This window comes from Manis pentadactyla, chromosome 5 (genome assembly GCF_030020395.1).
Source record: "Manis pentadactyla isolate mManPen7 chromosome 5, mManPen7.hap1, whole genome shotgun sequence".
Lineage (NCBI taxonomy): Eukaryota > Metazoa > Chordata > Mammalia > Pholidota > Manidae > Manis > Manis pentadactyla.
This window is the reverse complement of record NC_080023.1, coordinates 165209596-165227457: the sequence shown is the minus strand read 5'-3', so window position 1 is coordinate 165227457 and position 17862 is coordinate 165209596. Positions and strand designations below refer to the sequence as shown.

At 49.3% G+C, this 17862-nt stretch overlaps 1 protein-coding gene across 6 annotated transcripts in view; it reads left to right on the top strand.

The window, feature by feature from the left end:
• The window catches only part of CDH22 (cadherin 22), a 121863-nt gene that overhangs the window by 51829 nt on the left and 52172 nt on the right, over positions 1 to 17862 (top strand). For 5 of the 6 annotated variants that reach the window (XM_057503044.1, XM_036902110.2, XM_036902109.2 and 2 more), the window contains one exon: positions 6222 to 6516. In XM_057503044.1, the coding sequence (XP_057359027.1) occupies positions 6222 to 6516 (295 nt within the window). Of the gene's footprint in view, positions 1 to 832; positions 909 to 6221; positions 6517 to 17862 lie in introns of those variants that run through there. The other variant, XM_036902112.2, reaches the window with a different exon arrangement.

Sequence of the window (17862 nt, the reverse complement as noted above, 5' to 3'; positions counted from 1 at the left end):
GGGTGTGAAAAGCAGGATGGTGCCCAGGGACAATGCTCTGGCTTCTGCTAAGGACAGTCAGCTTTCTAGGAAATTGTGGTCAGCAGAGATCAGGGAAACCAACTCTGGAGTTTCCTGTGTGCTTAAATGAATCTGAGAATCAGGAGGCTGACTGGGCACCTCAGCTCTGCTGTCTGCGCAGCAGCCGGGGCTCTGAGACGGCCTCCCCATCCACCCACATCGTGAAAAGATGAGCGACAGCAGTCTCTGCTTCAACACTTTCATCTATAGCCACCTAGCCATTATCGTCTAAACAGCATGCGTGGAATCCCACCCCTTCCTCCTTTAACCACAGTCTTTTGGGGATGGGAGGGCCCTGGTAAGTCCATTATAAGGCAGGGAAACTGAGGCCAGAGGCAGAGAACATCGTGTCAAGATGTGAACTAGCCCAGATGACAGAACCAACCCAAGAGAACAGGTCTCCTGACACCGGCTCCAGGCCCAGCGCATTAAGCGTCTGCTATGCCAAAGTGGCTGGGAGGGACTTTCTTCACTGCTGCCCTGAGGGTGTTATGATCCCCTCCATCATCGTCACCCAGAGCCCCTCCTCTCCCACTCTCAGGGTGGCCTCCAGAAAGGCACTCCAGGCAGGGAGAGAAGAGACGTTTCCATCTCTTTGCGAACATTTGCCCAAAGCGCACTTTCTTAAAGAAGGTGTGTGGTCCCGGGGAGCCATCTGGAGCCATTCAGCAGGGCTCAAATCCGGCTGTGCTGCATCTTATCTCTCTGAAACTTGGGCACATTTTCTAACCTGTCTGTGCCTCCCCTTCCTTATCTGTTGAATGACACTGTTAGAGTTGTGGTGAGGATTCAGTGAGTTAGCCCATGTCAAGAACCCAGAAGAGTGCCTGGACCCTGGCATTCGTTCAGTAAGTATCAGCTTTTATGACTAGAGGTCTCACCTGATATTTCCACCCCTCTGAGTTCACCATCTACATGGACATTACAAACCCCTGCACCAAATCCTCAAAGTCTTGGCAACCTAATGTCCTAGTTTCTTACCACAGAGTGGGGGCAAGTGGGCGCGAGACCACCCCTAACTCTAGGAATATGAGCTTGGGCTTTTAAAACCCACCTGTCCCCTTTCCGGCAAAGTCCCGTGTTTGTACAATTGGTTGTGTGTGCACACGCATGCATGGACACACACGCTCATACCACACTTCTCACTCCTCAGGGAGAAAGGACTTCTCCACGGTTTCAGTTAATTCACTGCTTCCCGGTCCCCCACCCCAGGGAGCTGCTGGGAGAATCCATCCTTGTCGAATTCCAAAGGTAGCTTAGCAACAGCGCTATCCCCCTAGTGAACCCCGGGCGCCCAACGGTAACCTATTTTACAACGGCCTTCTCCATCACTCGCTGCCAGGCTCCTGTCGGCCCCCGGGAACCGCTGGGCCCAGCCGCTGTCGCCAAGGCCCCACTCCAGGGACTCCCTCCGCCGTCCTGCCCCCCGCAGCTGCCTGACCCACCTCTTCCCCTCTCCTTCCCACAACACCCACCCCCAAAGCAACCTCCCAGCATTTCCATACAATCTGGGCACTTTGACTAATCCCTTTTTCGAACTGTAATTTCCCCCGAGGCTTCTGTCAGCTGGATGTGGATTTTGTAGGATTTTTAATTTTTTTTTTTTTAAAGATAGAATTATGGGGTCAGCACTTATGACCAACTCCTGTGGGCGGTGAGATCTATTTTAGATATAGGGCAGGATTAAAGTGGGGAGGAGAGCAGATTTAATTAAGTTGCTAATATTGAAAGGAAATTGATGAACTCCTGGTTTACGAGTAGCACAGGCGTGAGCAGACCCCCTCGTTCTGGGGGAGGCTTTTTATTTTATTTGCTTTTCGTTTAAATCCTGGATTCGTTTTATTTGCATAGCTGCTCCGTCCATTTCATTGTCTTTAATAAGGAAAACGTACCTCTGCTCGCATTTAATTTTGATTTAATTAGGAGGAAGTAATTAATGGCCTTGTAAATCCCATTTTTCAGCCCCCTGGGATGAGAGGCCATCACTCCTGTGTTTTTTGTGTTGTTTATGATCTAGGGCTGGGGCTGGGGAGGGAGAATCTCCTCTGGGGCTGTTCATACTTGACATAATGGAAAGAACTCAGGACACAGAGTCAAATGGGCCTCTGGTAGCTGTGTCCCTTAGGATACGGCCGTCTCTAAGCCTCAGTTTGCCAATCTGTACAATGGGGAGACATTAATCTCTGCTTCACAAGCTCATTATGAGATACCGGTGAGGTAATGGTAAAGGGTGTGGAAGTGTGCCCAGTCCTCCCTAATCTAGCTCTTGTGTACTTGGGATCCTTCAGAAATCCCAGAAGACAGCTGGGGAATTCTAATGACAGTTGTATATTTCATTATTCATTTATTCAGTATGTTTGGCGCTATGCCCTGTGCTGGGTGCTGGGGAGATGGAAATGAACCATATGCTTGGTCCTCAAGGGGCACACAGCCTCACATTCTCATGCGCACACATGCTTATAATACACACACGTGCACATGCACACATACGCATCTCTCCCACTCCCCTTATATTTCCTCTGCAGGCATTGTGACGACCCCTAGTGGATGCCAGGTGTGGGGAGTTCAGATGGAGACAGATCAGAGTCCGTGCCCCGAGGCCCATGATGGCTGGGGACACAGACATGCAACACTGAGGTGTGACAGGGCAGTGTGGACCACAGGCACTGTGAAACACAGAGAGTGTGCATGCGGCAGGGGTACCAACCAGGGTGAGGGCTCTCCAACCAAATGGAAGCCCTCTGAGAGGGCTGCCTGAAGGAGGAAACCAACTGAGTTTAAAAGACGAGAAGCTATTGGATGTTGGCCCAAGTATCTCCAGTGGGTCAGGATTTGAGCCTGTGGTCCTTGTGTCAGAAAATGGGGGATGAAATAGGTGACCCTCAATCCTTCCTGAGACCACAGTGGGAAAAGGAGAGGGAATTAATCAGCATCAAGCACCTACTATGTGCCAGGAACTTCCACATATTATCTTATGAATCTTTGGAACCTATGGGAGAGCAGTATCAGCCTCATTTACAGATGAGAAACTGAGGCTCAGAGAAGGGTAGCTTCTTGCCCAGGGCCATACAGCCCTAGCCCCACCCAAATCTGCAGCTCTCAGCTCCTGCCCAGGCCACCCAGCCCTGTCTGACCCTGCAGTCCCCAGACAGTAGCCGCTGAGCCCCAGGGTGAGTGATGTATCATTCGCCACAGAAGAACATCAGTGACATCATGGCTAGGTTCCACCCCCTCCTCCCCACTCCTCACTCGGGGCTGATCCCTGTCTGGGGTCTGAGTTAGAATGTCAAGGGCTGCCAGGATATGATGGAGATCAAGGAGACAGAAAGCAAAGGAACCAACCATCTACAGAGTGTTTAGGTCATTATAAACGTGCTCTCATTTACTCCTCAGCACATTTGGGCCAGATGGGGCTTGATTTCTCCAGTGGACAGACTCAGAGAGGTAAAATGAACAAGTCCATGGTCACGTTAGTGAGTGATGGGGTCAGGAAACGACTTCCCGCCCTTAGCTGTGTGACAGAGCCAAAGACTCCCCTTCTCGGTGTCTCAGTTCTCTCATCTGAGAAATGGGAAGAATAACAATGTTTCATATGGTGGTGATGAAGATTATAGCTGTAAGCACCCCACAATGGTCTCTATTCTGCCACATGGCTCAGAAATGTTTGTGGATTAAATAAGCAGATAATAAGTCTGACTGGGAAGTGGGTGGAGGCACCCCCAGACGCAACAAGGTCACTCCCTCTCCTATTCCGTCTCCCCTGGCAAAGGTGGAGGGAGAGTATAAACAGAAAACAGGAGAGACAGGTCTTCTCATCCGCGGCACTGCTGATGATTCAGGGCTGACGTCCTGAGATAATTTTATTGGGGGCATTAAACTGAGTTATGAGGTTTTTACAATCCAGCCACTTATGAGAAATCTATTAACAGTAACTGGACAGGAAGAAGGCTTCTCAGTGGAGCCCAGGACGGGCATTAATTGGGGCAATCTATAACAGGACGGGGACCCAGAAAGGTTCCACCAGACGCCTCCATTTACTCCCCGCAATTTCTGCTGAGAATCAGCAGACTGGCCAAAAAGAGAGAGATGCCCATTAATCGGCTAATGAAATATGAAAATGTTTATGGGCCATTCAATCTTCCAAATGGCACTTCTATAATCCACCTTTCAGACACAAAGTTCCACCAGCAGAATTTATACCCGGGCTCCTCCTGTGTGGCAGGGGGGTGGGCTTTCATCTGCCTTCATGACAACTTCATTGGCATCTGTTATCCTACTGAGTGGGCTGGGGTACTCAATGTCCCGGCCCAAGAGGGGACTTAGGGACTCTTGCTCACACGCCATCTCTGCAGAAACTTCAAGAAGAGCAGGAACCTGCCCAAGGTCCCCAGCTTCCTCAGAGGCACATTCCTCTGCTCAGAGCTGCCTCAGAGACCCGGGCACTGGGAGACCGGATTTAGGTGTTTCTGTTTGGAAGAACGGTCTTCCTGCTGGTTCCTTGCTCAGGAGATCTCAGTGCAGTGAAAACAACTTGGGATCTGGAGCCTAGCAGGGCCTGGATTAACTCCCAGTTATATATAGCTAACATTTAGTAATAATATAATAATAGTGATAGCTACCATTTATTGGACACTTATTATGTCTCCGGCAGGGCTGATTTTCAGCTAGGACATACCAGTATAGTCGTACCAGTAGTTAAAATAGTGAAACAGCTCCCCATTGGCAGTGTATAGTCCCTTTCCTCTCCCTCACCCCCCAACTCCCTCAGCCCCTCGGACCTCTCCCGGGTTCTGTGGCCATCAAAGGGCTCCTGCCTGGCCTAACAGGGGCCCTGCTGTAACACCATCTACTGGCACCGCCCCTGCCATGCTGGCTGTTAAATACAGTATCACATGGTGCCAGGCAGGTACCAAGGGCCTTGTGTGGACTTTAAGCTCAGTTAGCACCCCGCCCCCCACATGTCACAGAGATGACTGAGGCCCAGAGTGGGGCAGTGACTTGTGCAAGGGCACGCAGGGAGATGACACTGGAGCCAAGGCCAGGCTGCACTGCCTCTTCTCCGCCCTGGGCTCCTCCCGAGGAGGCTTGACGAGGGGGAAAGCCCCTCCTGGGAATCAGGCAGTTCCTCAAGCGGTCTGACCTTGAACGAATCATCCTATTTGTCGAATTCTCAGTAGGAAAATGAAAAAAAAAATCTGTAATATAGGGTGAATTCTTGTAGGATTTTTTTTTAAACTGTTACAAGATAAGTATGACCAGGATGATTTGATAGCCCTGAACTAGGTGAATGTGTGCACTGCTGAGCACGGTGCCTGGCGCACAGGAGGTGCTCCTCGGACTTGCAGTCCCTGTCCTCCTCCCTCCCTTCACCCCCTGTCCCCACCACGTGCCAAGCCCAGAAGCTGGCTCTCCCGTACCCATTGGAGAAGATACCACCCCTAACTTCCAGGGCTCAAAGCACAGGAAGAGTGGATCTTTAACTCAGAGTGATGTCATGGACAAGTAATTTGGAAGCTTGTTAGAAATTCAGACTCTCAGGCCCCCTCCCCAGAGCTACTGAGTCAGAATCTGCATTTTAACAAGAACCTCCGGTGATTTGCATGCACATTAATAAGGTCTGAGAAGTGCTGGCTATAGTGATCTGCAGGCTGAACATGATAATGATGGATTTTTGTACCGCAGAGATCTTGGAAGGGAATGTGAGGTGGGGGGATTCTGAAAAGCTTTCAAGAAGAGGTGGCGATTGATGCGCCTTACAGGATGCGCAGACTTTCAGTAGGCAGAGAAATCAGGATAGGATGCTCAAAGCAGGAGCAGAGAGATGTGGTGGTGGCTCTGGGCTTTTTGTAAAGGCAGTGGGGAGCCACAGAGGAGTTGCCAGCAGGGGAGGGTGTGTTCAGTGTTCAGACAGCTCTGGCTGCAGAGGGGAAGGTATGTTACAGGCTGGAGCAGGGAGAGCTGTGCAGAGCTGGGGAAACTTGGGCCAGACAGTGAGGTGTGGGACTGGGGTGAGGCATGGCTTTCTGGACCTCAGTGTCTTCACTGAAGAATGGGTATATCGAAGAAGAGATGTGCTCAGGAACCGGCCCCAGTGGGACTTGAGGTGGGAGGCTGAGAGGAGCTCCCCCCCAGCCTCCACCCTGCCTTCTTTGCCTCCCCAGATCCACTCGGACTCAGACGAGGGGGACGGGGCTATCAAGTACACCATCTCTGGTGAGGGTGCTGGGACCATCTTCCTAATCGATGAGCTGACGGGCGACATCCACGCCATGGAGCGCCTGGACCGTGAGCAGAAAACCTTCTACACGCTGCGGGCTCAGGCTCGGGACCGCGCCACTGACCGCCTGCTGGAGCCCGAGTCGGAGTTCATCATCAAGGTGCAGGACATCAACGACAGCGAGCCCCGCTTCCTGCACGGCCCCTACATCGGCAGCGTGGCCGAGCTTGCGCCCACAGGTGGGGCAGGTCCTGGGGGTGGCCATGGCCAGGGTGATAGGGAAGGCGGGCTGCCAGGTGCTGAGTGGGGAGTGGTTGATACTCTGAGAAGGGGCAGGAGAGGCAGGAGCTGCTACTCTAGGCGGGAGCCCAATGCTCACACTGGCACCAACACGCCTGGACAAAGGCACACACATGGGCATGGGCCTACATGTAGATGCAGCCACATGCTTAGACCTGGCATACACCCACATGCAGCCTCACACACAGGCCCAGCTGTCCGCCTGCACCCAGCCCCACACAGACTTGGGCACAAGTGAACATGGACACACCTACAACCAGAAACAACTGGAGCCCGACACAGCCGAACAAGGCCCAACCTCACAACCAGACCTGGCCTCACACCCGATATGGCCACATTCAATCTCCCAGGAAATAACCCCTCACACAGATGGAATGTATGCACAGATAGCCACCTACATAGACACAGGCAAAAGCCACAGCCAGACATTACCAGCCTGGGGCCAGGTTCCCCCAGAGTGGAGTCGCAGACAGGCGTGGCACAGCGGAGGCAACACTATGCAGACAGCTTCATTCACTGTTCATAGAAAACCCCATCCCCCAGGACCCAGCCACCTGGGGACACAGGTTCACAGGGACGGCTGAGCCCCAGATGCAGATTCAGTCACACACACCCAGGTATGGCTGCAAACACCCAGGGGCACATAATTGTGCACACTAGAAAAGGGAAAACACACACCATAAACACCGTCAGCAAGAAGACCTCAGGTATGGCCATGCTCAGAAACTCCCCTTCACACAGCAGTGGGACACTGAAGAGAAAGGTTGGATGAATCTGCCCTCTCTCACCTGGGACCACAGACAGTTATCTGACCATCAAGGACCCACTTAGCCTGGGGTTCCTGGTAGAAGCTGGAGTCATGGGGTGAGGGGCATAGGTTGTAAACTGCCATCTCCGCATCCCCGCCCCCACCCTGCCCCATGTTAGGCTAAGCATCTGCGAGCCAGGCTGGAGGGGGAGCAGCACCCCAAGGTCCTAGACACCACATTCCTTTGCTGCCTCACTGTGGCCAAGAGCTCTCTCTGGGCCTTCCAGCTCTACGGCTGCATGTCAGGGTCCAAGGGTATTTGCGTTCTTGAGGGAGGATGCAGTCAGCCCCACCCTCCCCAGATAGGGCTAAATCTGGTGGATTAGTAGGTAACAAGCAGGTAGCCAGTCATGGACAAGGAGGAAGTGAGCAGAGGTAATGGTGGATACAAGGGGATGGTGGGAGAACAGGGGACAGTGAGGGTGTGAGTGTGGGTGCAGGCTGTGTACACACATGGGTCCGCATGTGTACCTGGTGTATACTCACACAGGTGTGTGTATATGTGTGTATGCATGGCTAGCTAAATGGCACTTTAAAGCCTGTGTGCACAGGTGACATGCTATAAATCTTTTTGAGTGTATTCATTCATTCATTTGGCAAATATGTATGAGGACCTGCTAGGCACCAGAGACATTACAGTGGAAAGGCAGACAAGCCTCCCTACCCTCATGGAGGGTACTTTCTAGCTGAGGGAGACAGACAGTAGGCAAGTGAACAGACAGATTAATGGTCTGAGAAGCTTCTCTGGGGAGATGACATGGAAGCAGAGACCTGGAAGAAGTGAAGTCCTGAGCCCTGAGGAAGAACATTCCAGGCAGAGGGAACAGTGCATGCAGAGCTACGAGGAGAAGCAGAGAGGCCATCAGATTGTGCAGCCACATAGACCACAGTTAGGGTGCTGCCTTTTACGCTGAGCAAGCTGGAAAGTCAGTGGAGGGGCTCATTCAAGACAGTGACATGATCTGACTTATTTTATTATTTTTTTTTGAGAGGGCATCTCTCATGTTTACTGATCATATGGTTGTTAACAACAATAAAATTCTGTATAGGGGACTCAATGCACAATCATTAATCCACCCCAAGCCTAATTCTCATCAGTCTCCAATCTTCTGAAGTATAATGAACAAGTTCTTACATGGTGAACAAATTCTTACATAGTGAATAAGTTCTTACATGGTGAACAGTACAAGGGCAGCCATCACAGAAACTTTCAGTTTTGATCATGCATTATGAACTATAAACAATCAGGTCAAATATGAATATTCGTTTGATTTTTATACTTGATTTATATGTGAATCCCACATTTCTCCCTTATTATTATTATTATTATTATTATTTTTAATAAAATGCTGAAGTGGTAGGTAGATGCAAGATAAAGGTAGAAAACATAGTTTAGTGCTGTAAGAGGGCAAATGTAGATGATCAGGTGTGTGCCTATAGACTAAGTATTAATCCAAGCTAGACAAGGGCAACAAAACATCCACGGATGCAGAAGATTTCTCTCAAAACGGGGGGTGAGGTTCTAAGCCTCACCTCTGTTGATCCCCAATTTCTCACCTGATGGCCCCCCTGCGACTGTGCCTGTGATCTGACTTGTTTTTAACAGGATCCCATGGCTGTTCTGTGAAGATTAAATGGTGGACGGGTTGGGGGCTAGGTGGCAGGGCAGAAGCAGATTGCCCATTGAGGAGGATATTGCAATTAGCTGGGCAGGAAATAATGGTGGCTTGCAACAAGGTGGTACCAGTAAGGGTATTGAAAAAAAGGTCAACTTTTGGATATTTTTGAAAGTACAACTGAAAACATCTGCTAGTGGATTGGGTGTAGGTGTGAAAGAGGAAATTCAAGGATAACTATCGAGACTGTGACCTGGGCAATTAAATAGATGTCCATTTCCTGAGATGGGAGAAGCAGGGAGAGGAGCAGATTAGGGAGATGAAGGGAAATCAGGAGTTTGGTTTCAGACTTCTTAAGTTGGAAGTATTTGTTAGCCAAGCGGAGATCTTGAAAAAAGCAGTTCAATATACAGGTCCAGTGGAGAGGTGGCTACAGAGATTAATTTGGAAGTTGTCAGTAGCAAAGACCCATGACTCTCAGAGCTCGGGCGGCTTTAAAAATCAATTTTGCAAATGGGGAAACAGGCTCAGAGAGACAGTGATATGTCTAAGGTCACACAGCAAATCAGCTAGGTGAAGCCCCTAACTTCCCAGGGACTCTGGCCCAATAAAATGTGGCCCTGTCTCTCTTCACCCCAAACTGTCCACATTTCCACATAGAAAAGACCAGAAAGGAGGCAAGAGATGAGGCTGGGAAGGAAGCAGGAGTCATATACGAAGGAGTTGAGGGAAGCATGTACTGGGCGGGTGCTTACGCAGGTAAGTTACATGAGCAAACTTGCATTTGAGAAGTTCCCTGTGCTGCGGTAATGGGGGTATGGTGTTCCAGAGGGAGGTGCAGCCCCACGTCCACTGGCGTGGTTCCTCCATCACCACTTCGCTCATTTCAACTCTGAGGGGGCAGATGATGGCAGCCCCATTACACAGATGGGAAAACTGAGGCTCAGAGAGGAGGAAATGTACTCATAGCCACAGAGCAAATCAATGGCAGAGCAAGTTAAGTTGCTGGGCTTGGCTCCCAGATTCTTGGAGTGGCAAGCGTCCTTGTGTCACACATGGGGAAACAGACCAACTAAGGGCAAGGACTTTTCAAGGTCACCCAGAGAGAAAGAGGCAGAGCCAGCACCCAGCATCATGAGCAACGACCTAAGGAGCCCTGTCCCTGCCTCACCTCCCTCGCCCAACCCACTGACGCTGATGTTCCATTCAGGAAAACGTCAGGCTTGGGGGACTCAACTCGGGCAACCCTGGAGGGGGAGGGAGGAAGCAGAAATTAAATTCGTTTATTTCATTTGAGCACTTTCTGAAGGAGAAGCAAATCCAACACTGGGTGCTTGCGGAGACTCGAGGCAGCTTTGCAAGTAAGTCACAATTAACTGAGCCTCCTGATCTGGGCCGAGGAGGTGGGGCTGACAAGTGGCACCAGGGTCTGGGTAGCTTTGGAGATCAGAGGGAGCAGGGACACAGTTTGGGACTTGAAAGGCAGCAGCGCTTGGAAATTTAATGACTCACAGCTTAAAAGGGAAGGGAAGTTGCCGCGGGGGGGTGGTTTCCAATGAGCCACGCTTCTGAGGAGGGGCCCACCAGCCAAGCCCGCCTAATGCAGCGAAGCAGGTCTTGCAGGCTGTCAGTCCGGAGGCCTGGCTCCCCGTGTGACTTTGGGTGAGTCCTGGCCCCTCTCTGAGCCCCAGGTTCCCGTCTGAGCATTGAGGGAGTTCGTTCATGCCACAGGTACTGTTGAGTGCCTACTATGTACCATTCCAGGAATTGGAGATTCTTAGGAAGCTTTCCTATAGAGCAGGGAGAGAGACAGGAAAGGAATAAATAAGCCAATAAGTTATGTGCCCTCCGAGGCGCAGGGGAACTGGGAGTTATATTGAGGGAGTGCTATCTTTTGTCTATTTATTTATTTATTTTTATTATTGAAGTATAGTTGATATACAATATTATATTTGTTTCAGATTTACAACACAGTGACTCGACAATTACGCACATTACAAAATGCTCTCCACAATAAGTCTAGTTGCCATCTGTCACCATACAAGGTTGTTACAGTATATGGACTATATTCCCTCTGCTGTACTTTTCATCCTTGTGACTTATTTGTTTTATAATTGGAAGTTTGTACCTCTTTATCCCCTTCATCTGTTTTGCCTGTCCCCCCACTCCCTTCAGCTATGGAAACCATCAGTTTGTTCTATTTGTTATGAGTCTATTTCTGGTTTTGTTTGTTTGTTTTAATTTTGACGGGGTGGGGGAGTCCTGTTTTAGATAGAGGAGTCAAGGAAGGACTGTCTTTTTATAAGAGGGCATTTGAACAAAGATCCAAAGGAACCATCAAGGGAATGAACCAAGGAGCTATATGAAGCAGTGGTTTTTATACTTTCTTGTGCATTCATATTACCTGGAGGGCTTGTTAAAACCCAGATTGCTGTCCCCTCCCACCAGCGTTTCTGATTCAGTAGGTCTGGGCTATTAGAAATATTTGTATTTTTAATAAATTCCAAGATGATGCTGATGCTGCTGGTTCAAGGGCCACACGTACAGAATCACTAAGCTGGAGGGAGAATGCTCCAGGCAGCAGGAACAGCAAGTGCAAAGGTCCTGAGGCAGAGTGTGTTTGACATGTTTGAGGAATAGCAAGGAGATCAATGTGGGTGTAGAGAGGAGTAAGTGAGGGCAAGAGTGTCCAATAGGTCAGAAAAGGAACCAGGAGATGGATCACATAGGACTTAGTAGCCATCAAAGGGGTTCTGATTGTACTCTGAGTGAGATGGGAGTAGAAGAGTGACATGATCCAACTTATATTTCTAAAGGATGACTTGTTGGCCACCATGTTGAAAATAGACTATAGGGGGCAAGGTTGGAAGTAGGGAAACCACAAGGAGGCAATTGTGTGGGCAAGAGGTGGTGAGAAGATAAAGGATACCTGTATGTTGCAGGTAGAGCCAACAGGGTTTGTGAGAGATCAGATGTGGGGAGTGAGAGACAAGATAAAGACAATGCTGAAATTTCTGGCCTAAGAAACTGGCTGGATGGAGTTGCTATTGCTGAGATGGGGAATCCTCCAGGAAGAGCAACTTTGTGGCACAAAATTAAGATTTCATTCTTGCACATGTTAAGATTGAGATGTCCACTGGAAATCCAAGCAGAGTTGTCAAGGGGACCACTGGCTCTGAGTCTGGAGATCAGAAGCAAGATCAGGGCTAGAGAAACAACTTTGGAAGCCATCAGCAGAGAGAAGGAATTTAAAGCTCGAGGCTCGATGAAATCAACAAGGGAGTGAGTTTTGAGAGAAAAGATTTGGACTAGATAATCCCTTGATGCTGGCTGTGGGGGTGGGGGGACAGAGCACTTCCCTAGGGTGTCACAACCTGACCAGAGGACAGCAAGGGGGTTTCAGGGCTCCCATGCTCAGTGTGATTCTACCTACTTATTAATGCCAACTATGTATAAGACAATATACTTGGCAAAGCCGAGGATACAGAAATGAGAAGTTCAATCCAACACACATCTATTACCCACCACTTTATTCTGGGCACTGCAGGGGATGTAAAGATAAGTAATTGAATTAAATCCACAAATGTTTATTAGCACCCATTATATACAAGGCCTCCAGTCTATTTGGCTCTGTAGGGTTTGCAAAGATGAGTCACCCAACTTAGCAAACATTTATTAGTACCTACTTTATATATATAGCCCCAAGGGAACAGAAAAGTAAGCCATTGCTTTCAATTCAATAAATACATATTAGTGCCTACCATGTACATGGCACTTAGATAGGTTTGTGGGGATGAAAAGATGAGCAAGACACTGCCTCTGACCTCAGAGTAGTGGCAGATTAGTTTCATCTCTGGTGCCAATTCTGGTCAATTGGAAGTGATTGTGGGACTGTGTTGAGAAGGAGTCTGAGGTCTCATTCAGGCTTAGCACAAAAGAATGCCACAGTTGATTAGTGATATCTGCTGCATGCAAAGGAAAGAGGATGTGGTGGCTTGTATGCCCTAGGATTAGCATTGTTGGACCATGGGAATGGGGCTCAACAGACTATGCGAATAGGCAAGGGCCCTGCCATCACCTCTTTCCATGTATTTCAATTATTCTGTGAGCAGCATCTTCAATAGATGGAAAAAGACTATTTTGTAGTACAGTCCACACTCTTTGGGACATTTACTAAATAACAGCTGTCAGCCAACATTGCGTTCACAGAGCTATTTCCCTTTATTCTCACAATCCTGGGGAATAAGCAGGGCAGGTATTACTGTCCTCATTTTACCAATGAGGAAACAAATTCAGAGAGAGAGAAAGTAACTTGCCTGAGTTCCAGAGTAAGAGCTGGAGCCAGAACCAAACCCAGAACCTGAAACCGGAACCCAAACTCCTTGCCTCGGCCTGTGTGGAAAAGTCACAGCCATTTCTTTAGCTTGCACAGGACTTTACATCTTACAAAGAACTTTCACATCTCTGACCTCATTTCACCCTCCCAGGAACTCTCTTTGGAGTAAGTGTTGACACCCCCATTTTACAGCTCAGGAAACGGAGGCTCAAGGCGGGTAGGGAGATAAAACTGGGAGAGCATACTGATAGCTAAAGCTGGTGCTTGGGGGAATGGTGGCAGAGAGGAAGGGGGAAAGGCAGCAGGCAGTGTGTTCCCCAAGGGTCTCATTTGGGGAGGGCAGCAGCAGGCTGGGAGCCTCTGATTGTCCCATCTGCAGCCGAATAGAGTGTAGCTCAGCAGCCCTCAGGCCCAAGTCAGGAATCAATTGCTGGCCTCTGCAGAGACAACTTCTAAAGATGTTTTTAATTAAAGTCCAGGAAGATCTATATGTGCAATATCTCCTTGCCTAGCAACAGCATTGCTCTCACCACTCCAAACAGGGCAAAGAGGCCAGGAGAGGGGGGAACAGGACAGGAGGTTTCTGGTGGGGAGAGGAAGAAGAGGGGAGCCAAGGCCCTGGCCTGCAGGTATCACCCCCATGGCCCAGGTAATCTGGACAGGGAAGAGTATATCCATGTCTTTCTTTTCCATCAACAAATCATTCAACAAACATGAACACCCTCTCTATGCCAGGCCCTGTGCCCACATGACAGCGGATACCAAAGTGACAAAACCACCATCCTGTCCTCAAGGACCTAGCACATAGTAGGTGCTCTGTAGATGTTGGGTGACTGAATGGAACTGACTTATAAGTAAAAAATATTTGCTTTCTGTAACTGGCAGAAGGATGCTATTTCAGACGCTTAGAATGTTGCTGTCCCAAGCAAACAAGGTGACCGGACTATTCAACAGAGGGTCCCATGGACAGAAGAGTTTTATGAGACTCAGTGGATGGTAGGAGAGTCTGTCTCTCAGGAAGTCAGATTTGATCTCCCTACACACAATCAAGGGTTGCCTGCATGGATAAGTCCATGGCTGGAATCCATGAGGAAAGAAAGGGTGAGGGGGTGTTTCAGAATTCCCTGGAGACTCTGAGAAGTGTGTCTGCAACCTTGGGAGGCCGGTACCCGTCAAGCTGAAGTCGCCTTTCTTCTCCTTGTCCCCCTCCGACTCTCCTCTTGCTTCATATGTATCTCTGTCTGTCTCTGCATTTTATACAACTCTAGGTTCCAGCTCTATCTCTGTAGTTCTACCTCTTTCTGTCACACTGTCTCTGTCCCACTTGCTGTCTATCTCTTATGTATCTCTGCCTCTCATCTCTCTGTGTCTGTCCTGATTTCTTTCTGGATGTCTCTGGATGTCTGGGTATCTGTTTTCCCACGTTCTCCCTGTCCTTCTCTCTGCATATCTATCCCTCTGCCCCTGACCCACTTCCTTGCTCCATGTCTCTGTGCCACCCTCTCTGTCCCTTGTCACTGGCCCTGCCTCCTCCCACTCTAGCCTTTGACCTCCCCCCTCCCATGCAGCCACTCACCTGCCGCTCCTGTGCGTCATTCATCTGCATTAGGCTGCCCTGGCTGGGCGGCCAGGAGGGGTGGAGGCCAGCTCAGTGAGCCAGCATTGTAAGCGATGATCAAAGAGGGAGTTGGGAGGGTGACGGTGGGGGGGGGGGAGTTTAAGGGGCTTGTTTCCTGTGTAATCTGAGCATTCCCAGGGACTCGACAAGTGGTTTTTAATTTTTAATAGAAAGCATTCTGCACAGTTCTGGCAGCAGCAGGGGGTGGGACTCATTTTTTATAAATGTTTGAGAAGCTAAATGTGAGCTGAGGGTTTCCCCAGGCCCAGCAGGATAGCAAAGGGAGGTAGGGAAGCGGCAGGATGGTAATAATTACAAACATCTTCATAATAATGACACTTGGTCACCTCTGTTGAGGACTCTGCTCTTTTCCAAAGTGCTTCATCTCTTTCATCTCATTAAGGGATCTCCCTCACCCAGGGAGCCAGGAAGGAGAAAATGTTATCTCCATTTCACAGAAGGGGAACTGAGGCCTATCCGGTCAGGTGGCTTTCCCACATCCACGCAGCCCAGGAGAGGGCGAGGCGAGAACTGATGTCTTCCATCCCTGAGCTCCACTCCTCCCCGAGCCAGCTGGGCTCCTCCTGGGATTTCTGGAGTCCCAAGTTTGGGCCTCAAGTGGACCTCACACATAGCAAGGGTTAAGGGACAAGAAAGGAAAGAATTCTGGCATGGGTTCCAGTTCTGGCTCCATGAACCACCCTGTCGGCACCACCCAGATAAACCAGAGATGAGGGGTGAGCATTGTCCCTCCCCCCTTATACTAGGAGGCCAGGCATCTCCGACCCTGGAGATCCATGCCAAGGACATGGCCCCAGAGATCTTCTGACCATACTGAGAGAGGAGAAAAGAATATACTCCTATCGAGAATCACTACATGCCCAGATTCGCCATCCACTTAAATCCATCATCTCGGATGCTCACAGCAGCTCTGAGGGACAGGGGGGACCCTTCTAAATTACAGGCGAGAAACAGGTCAGACAGGGGGAATCTTTGACTGAGGACATAGAGTGAGGAAGTAGTAGGATTTGAATCCAAGATTTTCTGAGGCCAGAGCTCAGTGAGTCTCCGTGGAGTTGCGAGGCGCATCTGCTCACAGGAGTGGCTGGCTTCCCTTGCTGGTTTTGCCCGGGAGGAGCACTGCTGACTTGGCGGTACGTGTCATCCTTGCTGTGTCCTGCAGGGTATTGTTCTCAGTACAGGCACAGTGAGTCCAGGAGGGTGACAGCTACACAGACCTGGGTTTGGCTCTTTCCCTACCACTTAATAATGATGTAACCTTGGGAGAGTCATTGAGCCTCTTTGTGACTCAGTTTCCTCATCAGTTCAATCAGAGGATGGGTCGAGTATTTAGCCTGGGATGCACTTAAGAATCAGAGTGGGAACTTTTAAAAATACCCTCTACTGCACTCCACCCCGAAGAGAATTTTATTCAATTGTTCTGGGTTGGAGCTCAGCATTAGTTTTATTTTAAAGCTCCTAAGAGACTCTAATGTGCAGCCAGGTTGAGAACTGCTGGTTTCTGTGCTCTCCAAGGAGCAGCCTTTCCATATCTAACAGTCCACATGGAGCTCTGGGCTCTGAGATCCTGTTTACCCAAAAATCATTTGGGCAACCCTTCCTGTATGAGCCTGGATATAGGCCCTTAACCTCACGTAGTAGAAAGCTGGTTGGCAGCACCATGGATAGCAAACAGATGATCCTAGCCAATCCCAGTCCTGTTCTGGAAGGGCTGGAACCAGCTGTTGGAGAGGGAGAGCCCAGAAAGCAACTCTTTGCCATTCCCCCATCTCCCTTCCTTCCCCTTTCTTGGGCTCTTCATTTTCTTACTTACCTGTCTATTCTACTCCTATCGATCCCCCTCCTCCTACTTTGTAAAGTAGGATGCATATGCGTTTTGACATCAGATCAACCTGGGTTTAAATTCTGCCTCTCCTAACCCTTGCCAAGTAACCGTGGCCAGGCACTGTCCGTGGTCCTGAATATGGAAATATGCATTCTCACAACAATCCTGGGGCTTTGGCAGTACTGTTACCCTCATTTCACAAATGAGGAAATTGAGGCCCAAAGAGGTTCATTACTTATTTTACCCAGCCTCCTAATCTGTAAGGTGGAAATTTCAATAGAGCTTGCTTCAGGGCTTTATTGTGTAAATTCCATGAGGTATTACACATAAAGGGCTTATCAGAGTATCTAGCACAAAGTATTTAATAAATGTAATCTATCATTATCATTGAAAAATGATATCTAACAATGGGTTTCATTATTACTCATTATTAGTTCACATTTTCACCCTTCATTGTGCATAGCTGTTTCCTCATCTGAAAAATGGGAATGATGCAGGATTATACTGGAGTCAGCTCGACCCAGCTCGCGAGATCCAAAGATTGATCTTCAGGAGTTCTGTGAGACACTTGTTATCCAGTTGATAGCTTAAAATTGCCCTTGGTGGGAGTATTTACATCGTGGAAATCAGCAAAGACTACCAAGCAGAACATTCCTCCCCACCCCCACCCCCACTCGCACCTGGAGCCGATGGTTAAACATTTACCAGCGCACGACTGCATCTGCATCATAGAATGTGTGAGGGCTGAATGAGAGAAAGGACAGGATGGCACACTGTAAAAAACAAACTGCAGAACCTAGAGGGGATGACTCCCAGGTGGTCCCACAGCAGCCGCAAGCCTGGCACCCTTTTGTCTACCAATTCATGGGAGTGACTGACTTGTGAAGCAGGTGGGAGGGAGTGTGTAGCCTGGGGAACCAGTGGTGAATCACTGACCCTTCACCATCCCCACGTGTCGGCATTAACTGTAATGGCTGCAATAAAGCATCCTGGATTGGGGAAATGATTCCATCATCCCCGCGGGAGTCCCTGGGATGCAGCCAGGGAGAGAGAGAGAGAAA